This window comes from Lepidothrix coronata, unplaced genomic scaffold, assembly GCF_001604755.1.
Source record: "Lepidothrix coronata isolate B3197 unplaced genomic scaffold, Lepidothrix_coronata-1.0 Scaffold72, whole genome shotgun sequence".
NCBI lineage: Eukaryota > Metazoa > Chordata > Aves > Passeriformes > Pipridae > Lepidothrix > Lepidothrix coronata.
In genome coordinates, this window is record NW_016690252.1 from 48,411 (window position 1) to 66,398 (window position 17,988).

At 62.7% G+C, this 17,988-nt stretch overlaps 2 protein-coding genes across 2 annotated transcripts in view; one reads left to right on the forward strand and one right to left on the reverse strand.

Annotated features, from left to right (window-relative positions):
• NPR2 (natriuretic peptide receptor 2) overlaps positions 1-14,465 on the forward strand; it is a 21,187-nt gene extending 6,722 nt beyond the window's left edge. Inside the window, exons 2-23 of the mRNA XM_017818993.1 lie at positions 2,860-3,519; positions 8,477-8,676; positions 8,761-8,874; positions 9,152-9,287; positions 9,379-9,473; positions 9,561-9,693; positions 9,808-9,892; positions 9,995-10,115; positions 10,630-10,704; positions 10,864-10,941; positions 11,080-11,184; positions 11,444-11,515; positions 11,592-11,751; positions 11,825-11,980; positions 12,062-12,230; positions 12,346-12,492; positions 12,672-12,795; positions 12,924-12,992; positions 13,081-13,255; positions 13,332-13,430; positions 13,526-13,617; positions 13,787-14,465. Coding sequence (XP_017674482.1) covers positions 2,860-3,519; positions 8,477-8,676; positions 8,761-8,874; positions 9,152-9,287; positions 9,379-9,473; positions 9,561-9,693; positions 9,808-9,892; positions 9,995-10,115; positions 10,630-10,704; positions 10,864-10,941; positions 11,080-11,184; positions 11,444-11,515; positions 11,592-11,751; positions 11,825-11,980; positions 12,062-12,230; positions 12,346-12,492; positions 12,672-12,795; positions 12,924-12,992; positions 13,081-13,255; positions 13,332-13,430; positions 13,526-13,617; positions 13,787-13,849 — 3,128 coding nt within the window. The 3' untranslated portion in view covers positions 13,850-14,465. The remainder of the gene's footprint in view (positions 1-2,859; positions 3,520-8,476; positions 8,677-8,760; positions 8,875-9,151; positions 9,288-9,378; positions 9,474-9,560; positions 9,694-9,807; positions 9,893-9,994; positions 10,116-10,629; positions 10,705-10,863; positions 10,942-11,079; positions 11,185-11,443; positions 11,516-11,591; positions 11,752-11,824; positions 11,981-12,061; positions 12,231-12,345; positions 12,493-12,671; positions 12,796-12,923; positions 12,993-13,080; positions 13,256-13,331; positions 13,431-13,525; positions 13,618-13,786) is intronic.
• A 574-nt stretch (positions 14,466-15,039) lies between these two features.
• On the reverse strand, positions 15,040-17,635 carry SPAG8 (sperm associated antigen 8). The gene is made up of 7 exons (XM_017819103.1): positions 17,520-17,635; positions 16,668-17,079; positions 15,850-16,021; positions 15,712-15,757; positions 15,490-15,604; positions 15,302-15,364; positions 15,040-15,218 (listed from the first exon to the last, which is right to left on the reverse strand). Exons 1-7 carry the CDS (start codon positions 17,621-17,623, stop codon positions 15,084-15,086), a joined length of 1,047 nt encoding a protein of 348 aa, XP_017674592.1. The 5' UTR covers positions 17,624-17,635; the 3' UTR covers positions 15,040-15,083.
• Between the last annotated feature and the right edge of the window lie 353 nt (positions 17,636-17,988).

Genomic DNA, 17,988 nt, shown 5'->3' on the forward strand with positions numbered 1-17,988 from the left:
CCGCCAAGGGCACCCCACGCACCCCATCCCCCCCCCAGCGAGTCCCCCCCAACTTCTCCCGCTCTCCCTCCCCCCCCCTTTGCTTTTCTTCCATATATCTCTATTTTTGTTTCCAATTTCCCAGAGTCTTTCCTCCTCTGGCTCCGTCCCGCCCGCGGCAGGTCCTGCGGGAGCACCACCACCTCCCGGCGGAGCGGCCCGTGCTTGCTCCCTGACCACTGCGCCCAGGGAGAGGACGGCGCGAAGGCTTTTCCCACCCAGGCTGCTGCCAGTCCCTCTGTCCCCTCTTTGCTCCTGGGCCAGTGCCACCGGAGACTCGGAGATGCCACTGTGGCTCAGGACACGAGCCACAGGGCTGGGGGCACAGAATCTGCTACCATCAGAGCCCCATGAGCAGGGCTGATTTCACAGAGGTTGTGGTCTCCGGCGGGACCATCATCACCCCATCATGCCCAGCCTCACACTCCACAGGGAAGCTCTTCCAGACCCTTCCAGCTTCTCCTTTCAGTTGTCTTTGCTGTCAGTCGGATTTCACTGTCCTTTGGTTCCGTGCTACGCTGGCCAGGGGTATTTATAGCCGGCAACCCAATCCCCCCGACTTGGGTTGTGCCGGGCTGGGTGAGCCGAGCTCCGTGACCCCACGACGGGAAGGACGTGTCACTCACGGTGGGGACACCCGCAGCGGCACAGGCGGGGACAGTGAGAGGGGCTGTGATTCCCGGCAAGCCTAGTGGCACAGGGACCCGTACCGGGGCACCACAGGGTGCCGTGCCTTGGCGCTGCTTTTCTCCGGTGGCTTGTCCCAAATCCCAGGAGAGGACAGCGACCCCCTGTCCGCCGCTCAGCGCAGCATCCCTCACGCGCCTGAGCCCCGCGGGACGTTGCGGGGCCAGTGACACCCGCAAACGCCTGCAGGGTTCCCGTGAAGACACTGCGCTCCCCCTGCGCTCCCACAAACAAGCATGCCGCCCCACATAGCTCTGAGCCATGGGGCAGTGGCTGGCAGCATACACCCGCAATCCCCTCCAACCTCTATCGCCCCCCACCCCCGCCCGATGGGAGCAGGCAGCAGGCTGGGAATGCGAGGAATGCACCGCAGGCATGCTGCCCCCGCCGAGCCCCCCTTGCTCTACCGAGGCGCCCCTGCAAACAAACGCACGGCACCTCTGTGTCCCCCTGGGCGGGGGGGCGCCCCATGGCAGCCCATGGCATCTCCTTAGATACTTCCCAAATTCCCGGAAGGACGGGCAACCCCGCTCTGCCCGAGTTATCCCAGCCCCATGGCTCTCTAGGGGCTTGCACGGGGTTCCCTGCCCCATAGTCACCCTTGACTCCAGAGTACTCCCCTGTGCTCCCCTCGCAGACGCCCACCCTCCTACCCCACAGGTTGGAGCCTTAAAACCCGCAGTGGTGACGTGCTCACTGCCCCAGTTCCCTGCCACCCCCTGGCCTCAGCCACCCCTGCCCCACCAGGCTGTGTGTCGCTGGGCAGCAGCACACCAGGTCGCTGTGGCAGAGGTCCCCACTTGCACCCTCCACTACTGGGGGGACCTCCTGGCTACCAAGGATGTTTGTATCCCCAGGGCACCCAGGTTCTCCAGGTCCAATTCCCCAGTTGCCCCCCCTGCATCCAAAATCCCCGGGTAGCTCTCCAACCGCCTCCCCTGCTCCCCAGAGCAGATATCCACAAACAGGTATGTCCAAAGGGAAGTGACCAGGTCCTGGGCAACTTCTCCCCAGAGCCTGACTCCCCTTGTACCCCATAGCCCAAGATGTCCCAAAAATCCATTGTGGGGACACCCACACCCAGGATATCCCCTCCCTTTTCAGCTGGCTGCACCCCACAGCCGTGTACCCCCTGCAGTGGAGACATCCCTCCCCAGGGCACCCCTTTGCCAATGCCCCATCACCCACATCCCCTGCACCCCATTGCCTTCCATAACCCTTGGGGATCCCCAGCACGGGACATCCCCTCCCCAATCCCCAGGCTGTGGGCCCCCCTAGAACCTGAATTATACCTGCTCCCTGAACCCAGATACTTCACTCGCAGTCCCCCACCCACTGAGGACATTCCAAATCCTAATAGTCCCTCACCAACCCCCTTCCTGGACCTCCTAGATGGCACGCACCCCCTCCTCAATCCTTGCCCACTGGAAGCCCACTGGATCTGGGGACTCCCCTTCCTAGCCCCCCACTGAGGACCCCTGAGCCCCTCCCCAACCCCTCCACCCAGAAGCCGAGCACCCCAGCCCCCTGCTCCAAACCGGTGTCCTCCGATTCCCCCTCACTGCACCCCATCGGAACCAAAGCACACTTCCCTCATTCCCCACCAACTCGAGACATCTCGAATCCCAAACTCCGATCCCCCCTACCCACTTCCTCTCCCTGGCCTCCTAGAAGCCACGCACCCCCTCCTCAATCCCTGCCCAACTGGGGGCAGCTGAACCTGGGGACCCCGCTCCCTAACCCCGCGCTGGGACCCCATAGCTCTTCCCTGGAACCTGGAAGCCAGACTGCGAGCACCCGTCCACCTCCACACCCCCCCCCCCAGTCCCAATCAGTGCCCCCTCTCCACTCGCCCCTCCCCGCGGCCCCCCCTCTCCGGGGACACCGCCCCCCGCCCCGCCGCGGTGCCGCCCATCCCCGTGCCGTCCGGGGCCGGGCGGGGACCGGCGGCACCGCCCCCCCGGGAGAGGGCGGTCGGTGTCGGTCGGCGGGGCGGGGGCGCGGCGGGGGCTCCTGAGCGGCGGGCGGCGGCCGGGGCGGAGGAGCCAGCGCGGCCCATGGCTCCGCCGCTGCCGCTGCCGCTGCCGGCGCTGCTGCTGCTGCTGCTGCTGCTGCCGGGACCGGCGAGCGGAGGGCGGCGACCGGCGACCCCCGCCGGGACGTCCGCCAACTTGACGGTGGCGGTGGTGCTGCCGGAGCGCAACGTGAGCTACGCGTGGGCTTGGCCGCGCGTGGGTCCCGCACTGAGCCTGGCGCTGGAAGCGCTGGAGAGGGGCGAGCCGCCGCTGCTGCCGCGGCCCTTCTCCGTGCGCGTCGAGTTCATGAGCTCGGAGCTGGAGGGCGCCTGCTCCGAGTACGTGGCACCGCTCAACGCCGTGGACCTGAAGCTCTACCACGACCCCGACGTGCTGTTCGGGCCGGGCTGCGTGTACCCCGCTGCGTCCGTGGGGCGATTCGCCTCGCACTGGCGGCTGCCGCTCATCACCGGCGGGGCGGTGGCCGCGGGCTTCAGCCGCAAGCGAGAGCATTACAGCACGACGGTGCGCACCGGGCCCTCAGCCCCCAAACTGGGCGCCTTCGTCTCCCACCTACACGCGCACTTCAACTGGAGCGCCCGCGCCGTGCTCCTCTACGTGGACCGCAAGACCGACGACCGACCCTACTACTTCACCGTCGAGGGAGTCTACCAGGAGCTGCAGGATGGCAACAACCTCACCGTCACCGTTCACATCTACTCCCCCGACGAGGGCGGCCCCGACACCGCCGTCCACTTCATCAAAGCCAACGGGCGCGGTGCGTGGGGCAGCGCGGCTTGGGGTGGGGGTGGGGGGACACAACGACCCCGCGCGGGACAGGGCTGAGCGTCTGGGGACCAGGGGTGGGACGGGGACGGGAGAGTGGAGAGGGCTCCCTGTGGGGGATCTGCGCAGCGCTCGGAGAGGGGAGGAAAAATCCTCCGTGGGGCACAGCCAGGGGCTGAGGGTGCAGTGGGATCCGTGTGGGGCACGGGGGTGCAGTTGTACCCGTCTGGGCACATTAGGGGGAAGGATGGGCTGTGCAGCAAACAGAAGGTACAGCAAAGGGGTGGCGGTGCCATGGGGCCCATCTGGGGTGCAGTAGGGGACTAGGGTGCTGTGGGCAACATGTCGGCATTAAAGGAGCAGTAGGACCCATCTGGGGCACAGAGAGGGGACAGAGATGCAGTGGGACTGACTGCTGTAGGGCACAGCAAGGGACTGGGAACACAGCGGGATCCATATGGGGCACAACAAGGGGTCAGGGTGGCGGTGGGACCCATCTAGAGCACACCAAAGGGATTAGGGGGCTATTGAGATCCGTGTGGGGCACAGCAAGTGAATGGGGACACAGTGGGATTATGTGGGGTGCAGCAACAGTCCAAGGAGACAGTGGCACCTTTGTGGGACACCATGAGGCTCTGAGGAAACAGTGGGACCTGTGAGGCATGCAGTGAGGGGCCAAGGACAAAATGGGACCCATGTGGGGCACAGCAAGGAGCCAAGTACGCGGTGGGACCCATGTGGGGTGCAGGAGGGGATGGGCAGAGTGAAACCCATGGTGGGGCATGGCAAGGGGCCAAAGGGGCAGTGGGATTCCTGTGGAGCACAGGGAGGGGCTGGGAGCACAGTGAAACCCATGTGGGGCATGAGGATGGGCTGAGAGCACAGTGGGACCCATGTAGGGCACAGGGAGGGGTGGGCAAAGTGGATTGTATGTAGGGCAAAATGAAGAGTGAGCACATTCCGTCGCAGTGGGTTTGGAGGAGCAGCAGGACCTGTACAGGAAAGTGGCTTCACAGAGGAGAAGGCACAACCTGAGCCCCTCCAGGGCCAAACTCTGTGCCAGTGAAGAGACCAGGATGTGGCACAGGGAGGAGGCACAGTGTCTCCCTCCCTGCCCCCCAGCTTGGTCAACCTTTACCAGGGAGAGCCACCCTCACCTTGATGGAACACATGCTGTGAAAGGCACCCTGCGGGGCCACCTACCCTCTGTGTTAGCAGGACCGGGTGTCCCTGAGGGCAGGCGGGACCCAGGCACCTCCTCAGAAGCTGGAGGTGAGGGAATGGACGTGGCTGTCTGAAGGACAGCATCGGCTGAGGCTACGTGCCCAGATGGTGCCAACATACTGAGGTGGTGGTGCCGTGCTCGGGCAGAGCCCCCCAGACTGGCACCTGGGCTGTGCCTGTCCCTGCAGTGCCCCTGGCATGGGGCTGGGATGGCCCCACCCTGCTGATGGAGGGATAAATCAATTTGGTGCCTTTTGAGTGCCCCAAGAGAGCAGCTATATTGGGAGCGGGAGGAAATGGAGGGGCTGACGGAGGCAGCTGGAGAGCAAGGGCGGCCTGATGGTCTTTCATTATTGATGAGCGGGGTGTATCGATCCCAGGGAGTCAGCCACTCCGCAGTGCTCCTTAATGGATTCTGAGATGCTGTGTCATTAAGAAGGACATCCAGCCAGGATAAGTGGAGCCAGATGGGCCAGTGGGAGACGTGTCTGAGGCTGTGCGGGACCAGGCTAGGGGCGTGTGTGTGGCACTTTAGAGTGCTGGACTGGGTTCCCCTCAGGACTGAAGTTGGTGAGGCTGAGTCCATGGAGTGAGCACGCCGTGGTGGGCTGCAGGAGCTGAGTAGCCTGTGGCTGCTCCTCTGGGATGGAAGCTCCCTGTGTGCGCCAGCATCAGCCAAGGGGTGTGGAGCTTCTCGTGGGATGGGGGCAAAGAACTGCACGGGGGAAAAGGCTAGAATTAGCAATTCCTGCCAACGTTTCCGGCTTGGTGCTGTAAATCACCACAGTGGGAATTGATCCCTCCTGGTGCAGGCAGGGGGTCGTGGCTGCTGGAGGAGGACACTGGGTGTGGGCAGAGACCTGAGGGCCCTCTGAGCTGGCATCATATTTTCACAGAATCACAGAAAGGCTTGGGTTGGAAGGGACCTTAAAGATCATTTAGTTCCAACTCCCTTGTTATAGGCAGGGATGTGGAGAGGGTCTGGGCACCTCTGGCCACAGCCTAGAGATGAGGCCAGAGTGTGGGGCTGAGTGCTTGGCCCCACAGAGGTGGGTGCCCAGGGCTGCGAAGCTGATGTAGGTGTATGGGGCAGGAGAGGGAACCTGCAAGGCTGTCCCAGGGGTCCTGACCCCAGCATGGTGTGGCATAGAGTGGGAAAGCAGGGTCTTCAGTTGTAGTCATATCCATATCCATGCCCTGCAATGACACCATATCATCCATCTTAGCGTCACCTTCCTTCTCCCAGGTGGTGGGCAGGAGTTTGGTAAACCTCTCCCAAGGAAAGCCACTTCCTTGCCCCACTGTGTGTCCCTAGTGCTGCTGATCCTCAACATTTGCAGGTCTAATGAAGAAGCAGGAGGGGTTGTGGGCGCGTCGCACTTCCAATTGCCCGTATCACCGGGGCCTGGGCGACGTGCAGGGGCCCACGTCTCTTATGCCATTTGGAAAAGTGCTGATATAATTAGAGCTGTGGTTGAGGGAATTAGCAGAGCATCTGCCTGCAAAAAGCCCAGGTCCCCTGCCTGGGGAGATGGCTGGGTGCTGGAGGGGAGTGTGTTTGGTCCTCACCCCTGCAGTCCCCCTGGGCGTGCGACGGCTGCCTGGCCAGGATGAGGGTCTCTGTTCTGCAGTGCCCTGTGCTGGTGGGGCTGCTTCAAACTGGGATTTGCTGTCTGAAACTGGGATTCACCCTCAATTTAGGGTTATCTTCTATCATGTAGGGGTCAAGCAGCATCCTGCTGCCTCACCTGCAAGCTCGTGGTCCTGCCCCTCTCCCGGGGCCTGACACTCTGCCTTTCACACCACAGACACCCCTAAATAATTGCCAGGGGGCTGGATGTGCCCCAGCTTTGTAGGACCCTGTTCCTCTTGTCCTCTGTGAAACTAAGGCTGGCTTTGGCCATTTACCCTTGGGGGGCTGTGTGCACCCACTGGGGTGCCACTGGCCATGCAGGAGGCTGCCAGCTGGAGGCAGCTGCCCAGGTCAGGGAGAGCCTCAAACATTGACCCTTTCCTTCTGCATGGCTCCTGCAAACTGTCCCTGGGGAGCCGTTCAGGCGTCATCTATCTCCTTGCTTGGTGGCCTTTGACCAGGCAGGCTTTCGCTGCCGCCGCAGGGGCTGGCTGCCTGCAGCGTCCCACTATCTACCACCAGCTGTTGTGGCTCACCAGTCCGTGTGGCTGCCTTTTCCTGGCGCCTGCAATGGGATGGGGAGGGTCCCATGCTGTGTCCTTAGGGGGGGACCCCCAGGGTCTGCGTGCCAGGGAGGTGCTGAGCTGCCCATCCTGCATGAGAAGTTTGGGGACAGCACATTTCTGGGTTCAGGACTAGCGAAGTGGGGAAGCTGAGACGGTTTATTTGAAGTATTGCAGCATTCAGAGGGAACCATTTCAAACTCTGGAACAGGCTTTTGCTCACACACAGCTCATGCTGCTGCAATTTCCCTCTCCCCCATGCCCAGGAGCAGCTCCCCACATTGCTGTGGATTCTCTGTGCCCAAGGCGGCTGTGCTGGGTTTCTTCTCCCACCCATGGGCTGCCTCACTGCTACCATGGGTGACCCTGTCAGCCCCTGTCAGCCCTGCTACCCCCATGGCTGGGTGCCTGCATGGCTGGGTGCCTGCATGGCTAGGAGCCGTCCAGCAGCAGAGACCCCATCCCAGAGGAGCGGGGCTTCTTTGCTGTCCCCAGCCCCCCCCCCGTTACCCGGGTCCAGCCGGGGCGCTGGGCCCCTTGCAGAAAGGCTGTGCGCCGGGGCCAGCGCCCAAGCGTGACATTCCTCCGGCACCCGCCGCCGCCGCCTCCTCTGTTGCTCAATCCCGGGTTCCCAGCCAGGCTGGCTGGAGCGGGGCCCCGGTTTTCCGGGGGGAGGGAGGAGGCAGTGTCAGGATCCTCAGCAAGGGCATAGAGGGCCCCTGCTTGGGGGGGTTTTGGACACTCTCAGGCGCCCGTCCTTGCTGCCCGTGGTGCCCTGTGCCAGCCCCATGCTGCCCCCACACAGCACCTGGGTGGGCATCCCATGGGGGCTGGCTGAGCCCTCAGCAGAGGCTGGGGGCTCACAGGGCGGCCTGATGGGGCCCAGGCACCCCCTTGCCGCGTGGGTCACACCAGCGAGATGCGATGCTCTGTTTCCAATTAGCGCCAGTGGCCACAGAAGGTGCTGGAATCTGGGAACCTGCGCATTCCTGCCACACTGCCGGCCAGCCGCGAACCCAAACATGGGTTTGTCCCATTCCACAGCCCGGGCTCCCCAGGGGCCTCTGGGCGCACGGCCCCACCGCCTCTCCCGGCCCCCCTGGTCCCCTGGCTGGGGCCGGTGTGGAGCAGCCAGGACGCTGATGCCAGGGGGAGGCATCTCCTGTCTGGCTTTTACTGGAGCAGGGTGTGTGACGTCTGTGCCTGGGGCAGCCCCCTCATGTTTTGGAGCAAGTTTTCCCCTGTTCTCCTTTCCGCCCTCAGCCCAAGATGACTGATGGGGCAAGAGTGGGTCAGTGCTAGCAAGGGCGGTGGGGCTGTCTGTGGGGCACAGGGAGGGGGTGAGCCAAGCACTGCCCCATCTGCCTGCTCCACCCCCCCCACTCACCCACCCTGCAGGCACCAAGTGCCCCTGGGGCTGCTCTGCCCCATCCCCCCAGAGGAAAGCATCCCACCCCATTGTTGGCTGTGTGCCCCAGGGTGCAGTGGGGTGTTACTGTCCCTCTGATCCCCCCTCCTCTCTCCGGCAGTGGTGTATCTCTGTGGGCCGCCAGAGATGCTGAGGCAGATCATGCAGCTGGCACAGCAGGAAAACCTCACCAACGGTGACTATGTCTTCTTCTACTTGGATGTCTTTGGGGAGAGCCTGCGGGGCGACTCTGCCCGTGACCCCTTCAAGCCCTGGCAACAGAGCCCGGGCCAGGATTCAGGGTTGCGCGAGGCTTTCCAGGTAAGATGTGCACACTGCCTGGGGACAGGGATCTCTCCAGCCTGGCCCCCGGTGTGTGAGCCAGGGTGTTGTGCTCGGTTGCAGATGGTGCTGGTGATTACCTACTATGAGCCCCAAAACCCTGAGTACCAGCATTTCCAAACCCAGCTCATCCTGCGAGCTAAGCAGAAATTTGGAGTGCAGCTCAACTACTCTCTGGTGAGTGAATCTGCTTGCATGATGGGGTGGTGGGGACCTTCCACATGGGTCTGAGGTACCTCTCCAGAATGCAGAGAGTGGAACGTGGCCACAGGCAATGCTGGGGAGGGCATCCCTGGTGGGAACAGCCATGGGCACTGCCATCCCTGCAAGGTGAATGTTGGTCCCAGTGTGGGGTTATGGGGCCATGGGTGGGTGCATGGTCCTGGTGTGGAGGTCCCAGGGCCAGGGTGCTCCTGTGTGCGTGGCTGTGGGTGTGCTCAGGTTCCCCCCACAGATGAACCTGGTGGCGGGGTGTTTCTATGATGGGATGCTGCTGTATGCCATGGTGCTGAACGAGACCCTGCGTGAGGGAGGCTCCAAGAAAAATGCCACCCACATCATCGAGAAGATGCGGGACCGCAAGTTCCAGGGTAACACTGGGACAGGGGCAGCTGGGCTGTGAGTGCTGTGGGGGTGGTGGAACCCAGTCCCTGTCCTATCTGGGTTTTGCTTCTCCCACAGGGGTGACGGGGCTTGTGAGCATGGACAGCAACAATGACCGGGACACTGACTTCAACCTATGGGCCATGAGCGACCCCAAGACTGGGAAGTATGAGGTGGGGGCCAGCACCAGTTTTCCCCCGGCTAGGGCAGGGATGGGATGCTGGGGTCTGGGGGGCCTCATCTCTCTCTCTCTGCTTTAGGTGGTGGGACACTACTCGGGTGTGGAGAAGCAAATTCACTGGCTGGGGCGACCTATTCCTTGGGTGAAGGGGGCTCCCCCCTTGGACAACCCTCCCTGTGTCTTTGATGTGGATGACCCCTCCTGCGATAAAAGTGGGTGTCCTGGGTCCCCACGTCCCTTGGGCCCCAGCGCCCTTCCTTATGGCTGCGTACCAGTCTGGCCATCATGGCCAGTTGGACCACCCTGACATCCCCTCCTGTTTGCAGCCCCCCTCTCGATGCTGGCCATCGTGGCTTTGGGCACTGGCCTCACCTTCGTCATGTTTGGCATCTCCAGCTTCCTCATCTTCAGGTCAGCTGGGGCTGGGGGAGCCTCTGCCTGGGCACCAGGCACCTCTCAGTCTGCTGGGGGGGCAGGCAGGGCAGGGGGATCTGACACCCATGTGTCCCTCAGGAAGCTGATGCTGGAGAAGGAGCTTGCCAGCATGCTCTGGAGGATCCGCTGGGATGAGCTGCAGTTTGGAAGTCCCGAGCGGTACCACAAGGCAGCGGGCAGCCGGCTCACCTTGTCCCTGGTGAGAGGTGCCAGCTCTGGGGCACAACCCTGCCCTTGTGCTGCCGTCCCTCCCTGCATGACACCCCTCCCTGTTGATTCCCTACATGGCCCTCTGTTCCCTACAGAGCCAGAGCCCCACTGCACTCGTCCTCTAAACAGCCCTTCATCCTTACATAACTCTCCATTCCCTAGTAGAGATGCACTCCATCCATCCCTGGCATGACCCTCCATCCCCTGCAGTCACTGTAGTTCCATCCCCTACACAGCCCTGAATCCCCTACAGAGCACCGTACCTCATCAAGCTCCTGTGTTGCTCTCCATCCCCTCACAGACACACCTTATCCCTACATCCCTTCAGTGCACCCTCCATTCAGTCCTCACCCTCCCTATAGAGCATGTAGAACTTGCCCTAACCCTTTAGAGCCCATCCTGCACCATCCCCTGCACACCCTTGAGTGTTCCTGCCCTGCTGCGTCGGTGTCTGCTACCTTGCCACCCCAGGGTTCCCCTCCCTGATCCCCTCCTTCACACAGCGTGGCTCCAGCTATGGCTCCCTGATGACTACCCATGGCAAGTACCAGATCTTCGCCAACACCGGCCACTTCAAGGTCAGTGCAGCAGGTGGGAACCCCTCCCCTGAAATGCCCCAGCTTTGTTGGTGTGCTTGCCCTTGGCTGCACCCCCATCCCACAGGATGCTGGCACCTTCCTTGCCTCTGCAAATCCACTCAGTGGGCACTGACCTCTCTTCCTTCTCAAACATCCCAGGGCAATGTGGTGGCCATTAAACACATCAATAAGAAGCGCATCGAGTTGACACGGCAGGTGCTCTTCGAGCTAAAACACGTAGGTTTGGGGTCTATGCTGGGGTGGGCAACCTGCTTGGGGGTGCAGGGACTGTTCCTGGGACTGGAGGAGGCTGGTGGGAGCAGCAGCCCATCTCCTCTAACCTCGAGACCCACTTGGCTCCACTTCCACCTGCAGATGCGCGACATCCAGTTCAACCACCTGACTCGCTTCATTGGGGCATGCATCGACCCCCCCAACATCTGCATCATCACCGAGTACTGCCCACGGGGCAGCCTGCAGGTAGAGGGGCTTAGGGACACCAGGGGCGACACTTAGACACTCCTTGTGACCTGGCTGGGCTGGGCACTGAGGACAGGGCTGTGGATACTGGTGGCCCTTAGCCCTACAAGGCTCGCAGCCGAGCTGCCCAAGCAAGTGTCAGAGGCTGGTGGAGGGGAGGGGGCGAATGCTGCAGACCCCACTGCAGCTGGGTGCTTGGTGAGACTGCTGCCACCATGCCCTGGGTGCTTGGTGGGGTCCACTCATTGTGCTACCCCAGGACGTCCTGGAGAACGAGAGCATCAACCTGGACTGGATGTTTCGCTACTCCCTCATCAATGACATTGTCAAGGTACCCAAGGGAGGGGCACAAAGGGCTGGGGGAGGTGCATGACGGATACCAACTTCACTGTGTCCATCTGTCCCAGGGAATGGCCTTCCTGCACAACAGCATCATCGGCCACCACGGCAGCCTCAAGTCATCCAACTGTGTGGTGGACAGTCGCTTCGTGCTGAAGATCACCGACTATGGACTGGCCAGCTTCCGCTCACCCAGCGACAATGAGGACACCCATGCGCTCTATGCCAGTGAGTGCCTGCTTGGGGGGATCACAGGGATGGGGTGGCCCTGCCTCACTGCTTCACGGCTGTGTCCCACCAGAGAAGCTGTGGACAGCCCCAGAGCTGCTGCAGAAGGGGCACCTGCCCACCCCGGGCATGCAGAAGGCTGATGTCTACAGCTTCGGCATCATCGTGCAGGAGGTTGCTCTGCGGAACGGCCCCTTCTACATTGAGGGCATGGACCTGAGCCCCAAAGGTGAGGGTGGGAGGTGGCTGTGGGGCGGTTCTGTCCCTGCTTTGGAGGGTCTGGTGCTCACCATCATCCACCCCCTGGCAGAGATCGTGCAGAAGGTGCGTAACAGCCAGAAACCGTTCTTCCGCCCCTCCATCGACATTGGGGTGCACAGCGAGGAGCTGGCCGTGCTGATGGAGCGCTGCTGGGCGCAGGAACCAGCTGAGCGCCCCGACTTCAGCCAAATCAAGATCTTCATCCGTAGATTCAACAAGTGGGTGGTTGGCGAGTGGGAAAGGTGGCCCAGGGCGGGAGTGGGGACGGCAATGGGGGTGGAGGTGGTTGGGGGGCACCTCTTCTGGCAGTGCCAGCTGCCTGCACTCTGGCAGGGAGGGAAGCACCAGCATCCTGGACAACTTGCTGTCGCGCATGGAGCAGTACGCCAACAATCTGGAGAAGCTGGTGGAGGAGCGGACACAGGCCTACCTGGAGGAGAAGCGCAAGGCGGAGAACCTCCTCTACCAGATTCTGCCCCAGTGAGAGGGGGAGACAAGGGAGCTTGTGGGTCTGGGGTTTGGCATGGGGTCAGCATGCACCCACTGCTGTGTGAGCATGGAGTCCCTTGCCAGCTCTCCATGCTGCTGTAGGGCAAAGGATGTGGGGGAACAGTGGGTTGGAAGTGGGAGCTCACCACCATCCGCTCTGGTCCCACCAGCTCTGTGGCGGAGCAGCTGAAGCGTGGGGAGACAGTACGGGCTGAGGCTTTTGACAGCGTCACCATCTACTTCAGTGACATTGTGGGCTTCACTGCCCTCTCGGCAGAGAGTACTCCCATGCAGGTGAGAGCAGGGCTTGGGGGGAAGCCACTCTCTGGAGCTGGTGGGGGTCTCACACCCTAGCAGTGCCATCACTGGGGTTGGGGGGCCATGCCTGCTCCCAGCCTCACACATGCCCTTGCTCCATTCAGGTCGTGATGCTGCTGAACGATCTCTACACTTGCTTCGATGCCATCATTGATAACTTTGATGTCTACAAGGTGAGGGTGTGGGTGAGCCAGCCCAGTCCCCCACAGTGAGGCAGGCAGCAAGGAGCCCAGGTTCTACCTGCTCCCCCTTACCTCACAGGTGGAGACCATTGGGGATGCCTACATGGTGGTCTCGGGGCTGCCGGTGCGCAATGGGAAGCTGCACGCCCGTGAGATCGTCCGCATGGCCCTGGCCCTGCTCGAGGCTGTCAAAACCTTCAAGATCCGTCACCGTCCCAACGACCAGCTCCACCTGCGCATCGGCATCCACACTGGTGAGTCCCCGCGCCTGCTGGCACCGCAGGCCATCCGCCTGCCCCACAGTGTCCCTAAGTGTCCCTGTGCTGGCAGGTCCTGTGTGTGCTGGCGTGGTGGGTCTGAAGATGCCACGGTACTGCCTCTTTGGGGACACGGTGAACACTGCATCCCGCATGGAATCCAATGGCCAGGGTGAGCCACGGGGCTGGCAGCTGGGGTCCAGCACCTCAAGTTGTGTTCAGCTCCCTCACCCAGCCAAGTCTCTTTTTCCCCTGTGTGCTACCCAGCCCTAAAGATCCACGTCTCATCCACCACAAAGGAAGTCCTGGATGAGTTTGGCTGCTTTGATCTGGAGCTGCGTGGGGATGTGGAGATGAAGGTGAGGGCACAGGGATGCCAGGGGGCTGCCAACCCTTCCTGCTGTATGGGACATGTGATGAGGGCATGGGTTCAGGCTGGGACCCTTTATTCCCCTCAATGCTGGGGATGACACACAAGGAGCAGTGCCAGGGGCAGGGAGGTTCTCACTGCCCTCTTCTCCCTCCCAGGGCAAGGGAAAGATGCGGACATATTGGCTGCTGGGCGAGAGGAAAGACCCCAAAGTCGTCTGAGCCCAGTGGCAGTGGCGGAGCCCCCAGCCTCAGTGGGGCTGCCAGTGCCTTCCGGTGCCTTGACCCCCAGGACGCACCGGCACCCCCCTCACTGCATCCACCACCACCTCTGCAGCCCCCCTGCTTCAGCAGGGCCAGGGCAAGGTGGGGCAGCGGCCATGTCACCGTCTGCCCCCCTTCCGTCAGCACCAGCAAAGCCCACCTTCCCCCACAGCCCCTTGGAGGGGGGAACTGGCCCAGATCCAACCCTCATATCTCCCCCACCCTCTGGGGTCCTGCCATCCCTGCCCTCTCCCGTGTGGCTCAGCTGGCTCTGAGCTGGTCCGGGGCCTGGCTGCCCCGTAGGGCACTTTGCCGTCTCTTTTCAGTACCTGGCCCCAAGCAGAAGTTGTGCCCATGTCACCCTGTCCCTGGGGTGGGGGGAAATGGGGATTCCTGCCAAGACTGACTCCTTGGCCAGGTCAGGCTTCAATGCTGCAGCTCCCCCCCTCCCCAGTCTCCTCTTCTCCTGTATATAACCCCAGTGGGTCATGTAAATACCACCCCCTCCTCCCCCAGGTGTAAATATAGGACTCGCTGCAACTATTTTGTTGAAATACAAACTTCCCCAAATCCATCTGTTACCTGACCTCTGCTTCTCTCTGTCCTGGAGTGCCAATAAGGGGCAGGGGCTGGGGGCACCCCAATATTGAACTCAGCCTTGGCTGGGGTCAGCTGCCTGGAGCATCCCTGAGCATCATGTCCTGGGGCTCTGTCTGCGGCTGTAGGGTGGGGGGCCGGGCACGGGGGGCTGGGGCCGGGCAGCCGCAGCTGTTGAGGGCTCAGGCAGTGCTGGGAAGGCAGGGCTGCCGCAGCGGGGTTTGCTTTGGCGTGAGGGCTGCAGTGCGTTCCTCTGAGCTCATGCTCTGGCCGCCCTGCTGCCGCCTCTTACTGGAACACACCTGTGCCTGGGGACCGGGACGGCGGTTGCATGTTGCCTGCTGCGTGTGCCGGGAGGGGACATGTCCCAGTGGACGAGGGTGTGCCAAGGGCTCTCCCTTCATGCCCAAGGAGGGAGGCTTGGGGCCACAGCATGTTTTGGGTCAACAGTGACTTGCACCGGGGCTGGAGGGTTTCCCACTTGGCCCTGCGGGATTTGAGATCCCAGGGACACTGTGGTCCCCCTCCAAACATCCAGCCTGAAGACAGCCTTGGGGTGGCAAGGAGGCCGGGACCATCTGTGTCTCCTTGCTTTTTAATCCTTGAAGGTCTGGGGCTCGCTGCTCAATGGGTCGCAGGGGTGGGGTGGCCCTAGGTACACAGTGATGGGAGTGGAGAAGGTTGCGTTCCTCTTGAAGGGAATGTTTCTGCTGAAGAGGGCAGTGACACCCTGGAGAGGAGAGAAGGGGAGAGGTCCCTGTCAGCAGCTGAGACCCCTGGGGTGCTGGCAGGGTGAGGTGCTGGGGGACTTACCGGTAGTCCACGGGCTTGCTCCAGCCAGAAGCTGGTTGGCTGCTCTGTCAAGTAGTTGTGGGGCTGCAAGTGGAAGCAAAGTGACAGTGGGCCGGAGGGACAGCACACTCGGGGGGACACAGGAGCCTTGCAGCCTCCCTGGGAGCTGCCACAAGCTGGGGGGTGGGGGAGGTGTCTCCTGCCTGTACCTGAGTGATGGATGGAGGTGTGGGCTGGAAGCCCCTGGCAGCGTAGTCCCGGTGCGTGGTGGAGACAGACTCCATGGGCTGCGGGCGGGGACGGATCTCCTCCTCCGTCTCCTTACTGCAGCCAGAGCAAACACCCCTCAGCCCTGGGGTACCCCCCACTCCATGTCCCCTCTGCCAGGGCACAGCCCCAAGGATGGGTGTCACGCAGGGGTGCAGGCTTGCCTGTATTTCTCGTAGAGCATGGACGCCAGTGTGGCCTTCCGCAGCCCTGCAGAGGGGAAAGTGCCATCAGCCCCCCCCAGCTGAGATTCCCTCAGTGCCTTTCTGGGGGGCACACGGCTGAGGGGGGCTCAGTCTCACCTTGCCGCAGCAGCAGGGCCCTGTGTGGCGGGCGGTAGGTGTCCGTGGTGGAGCTGTCAGTGAGCGAGGACAGGAACTGATGGAGTGGCAGTCCATGGAACCCGCGGTGGTGGGCGGAGTCCTCACTGCCTAGCTCCTGCCCCAGCCCAGAGTTCAAGGGGTCCACGACTTTCTAGAGATGGACAGTAGGGGCTGTGGAAGGGGGTGGGAACCCACCCTGCAGTGCCCCCCATGCCTGCTCCTGGCTTTTAGGCTTTTGATAGCCCCAGAGGCACAAGCTGCAAAAAGGGGTCACAGTCCTTCCAGCCAGCTCCCTGGGAACGCTGGAGCAGGGACACCTGCAGCTTGGGTAGGGCTGACCTCTCCTGCCTGCTGGAGGTCTGCTGACCTTGTATGGCTGTCCCAAGCTGAGGGGTGCCTGGACTCCCCCTACACTGGGCAAGCTCTCTTATGACACTTGAACAAACCACGGGGTCCCCAGACTGTGGCACAGTTTGACCCATCAGGTGCCCCCCAAGCCTTGCTTGCCCCACATCTCTATGATCAGCTGTGACATGGAACTCCTGCCCGCCAGCAGCAAGATCCCAGCTTCCCTCCCAAAGCCTCACTGTCACTCCCCACGTGCCTTCCCGTGCCTTTTGTGCTATTGAATTTCATCCCCTTTCTACCCACTGGGCTCAAGGTCATCTGGGAAGTCCTGGCTCAGCCAAAGGTGGCTATCTAAAGAGAGGGGTCTACCCAGGAGCGGGGAGCATCACCGAATCAGCATGTGGGATACGGTAGGGCCAGTTGAGGGCCATTTTCCCTGATGGAGTTACCTCCCCCAGCCAGGTGCGGATCGCGCGGCCCCGTCGGGTCACTGGCTGGCTGGGCTGCTCTGCTGGCTTTGGTGGGGAGAGGGGCTCCACCGGCACCTCCTCGCGACACGTTCCCCACTTTCCAAGCCAGGGAGGCAGCTTGATCTCAGAGGGATCATTCCCAGTCTCTCGGGCTGGCTCAGGGCTGGGGACGGGTGGCAGAGCCTCAGCAGGCGGCTCAGTGGGCATCTCCGGCACCTCGGCTATGTCCGACATCTCCTGGAGCCTCTTGGCGGTGGCTGTCAGTGGCTCCTCATGGCATGGAAGCTTCTCCATGGGCACATCAGGCAGGCGGATACCACCCTGGACCCTGCCCAGGCACGGTGACCTCTCCCCAGGGCATGTGGGACCCACATGGCCCGTCAGAGCTACCCTGGAGATGAGAGCAAACCCTGAGGAAAGGCAGCGGGGCACATCCTTCAGCCCCTCATTACCCACCACATCCCCAGCCCCCACCAGCACGGGCAGGGTCCTGAGGCGAGGGACCCGGGGTCCCCTGCAGTGTCACCCCCACACTGGGACAAGGGACAAGGAGGGATTTCCCTCCGTTTGGGGGACAGAAGCAATGCCTGCTGCTGGGTCTGCGCTCCGGAGGGGTCTCCCCCTCCACAGCTCCCTTCTGCCCGCTTGACCTCCTGCAGCAATATCCTTCCCGCTGTCTCCAGCCGGTATTCTGCCCCTCATATCCACCACCCTCCTCCCTTATCCCCCCCTGCTCCCCCCTAATGCCCCACAGGCCGTGCCCCCCAGCTCTCCCCCTCGGGGGTCACCCTGAGGGGTCTCGGTGCCCCCCGGTTCCCCTCCCGGCCGCACCCCCAGGAGGTGCCGGCTCCCGGCTCCATGGCGCCTGCGCGGGGGGCTGGAATGCGCCTCTCTCCATGGAGACGACGCGCGGCGGCCGCGTGCGCGCCTCCCATTGGCGGAGAGCACGGAAGGGGCGCGGCCAGAGCCCGTTATGGGTGGGGGCAAGAGGCGGGGTCGGATTGGAAAGGGGGCGTGGTCATGGAGCAGTGGGCGTGGTCAGGGATGGGGTGCGGGGGAGGGGGAGGGCAAGGAGGTGTGGGGAGATGGTTCAGGGAGATGGGGGTGAGGAGGGATGAGGAGGGATGAGGGTGCGGGAGGATGGGAGTGCAGGGGTCGGGGATGCAGGGGTGATGGGCGGTGTGGGGTCACGGGGGCGCAGGGGGGTTAGGAATGGGGGGAGATGCCATGCGGCGATGCAGGTGGACGGGGGTGCGGGGGCACCGGGGTGCAAGGATGCAGAGATAAGGGGGTGCTGGGG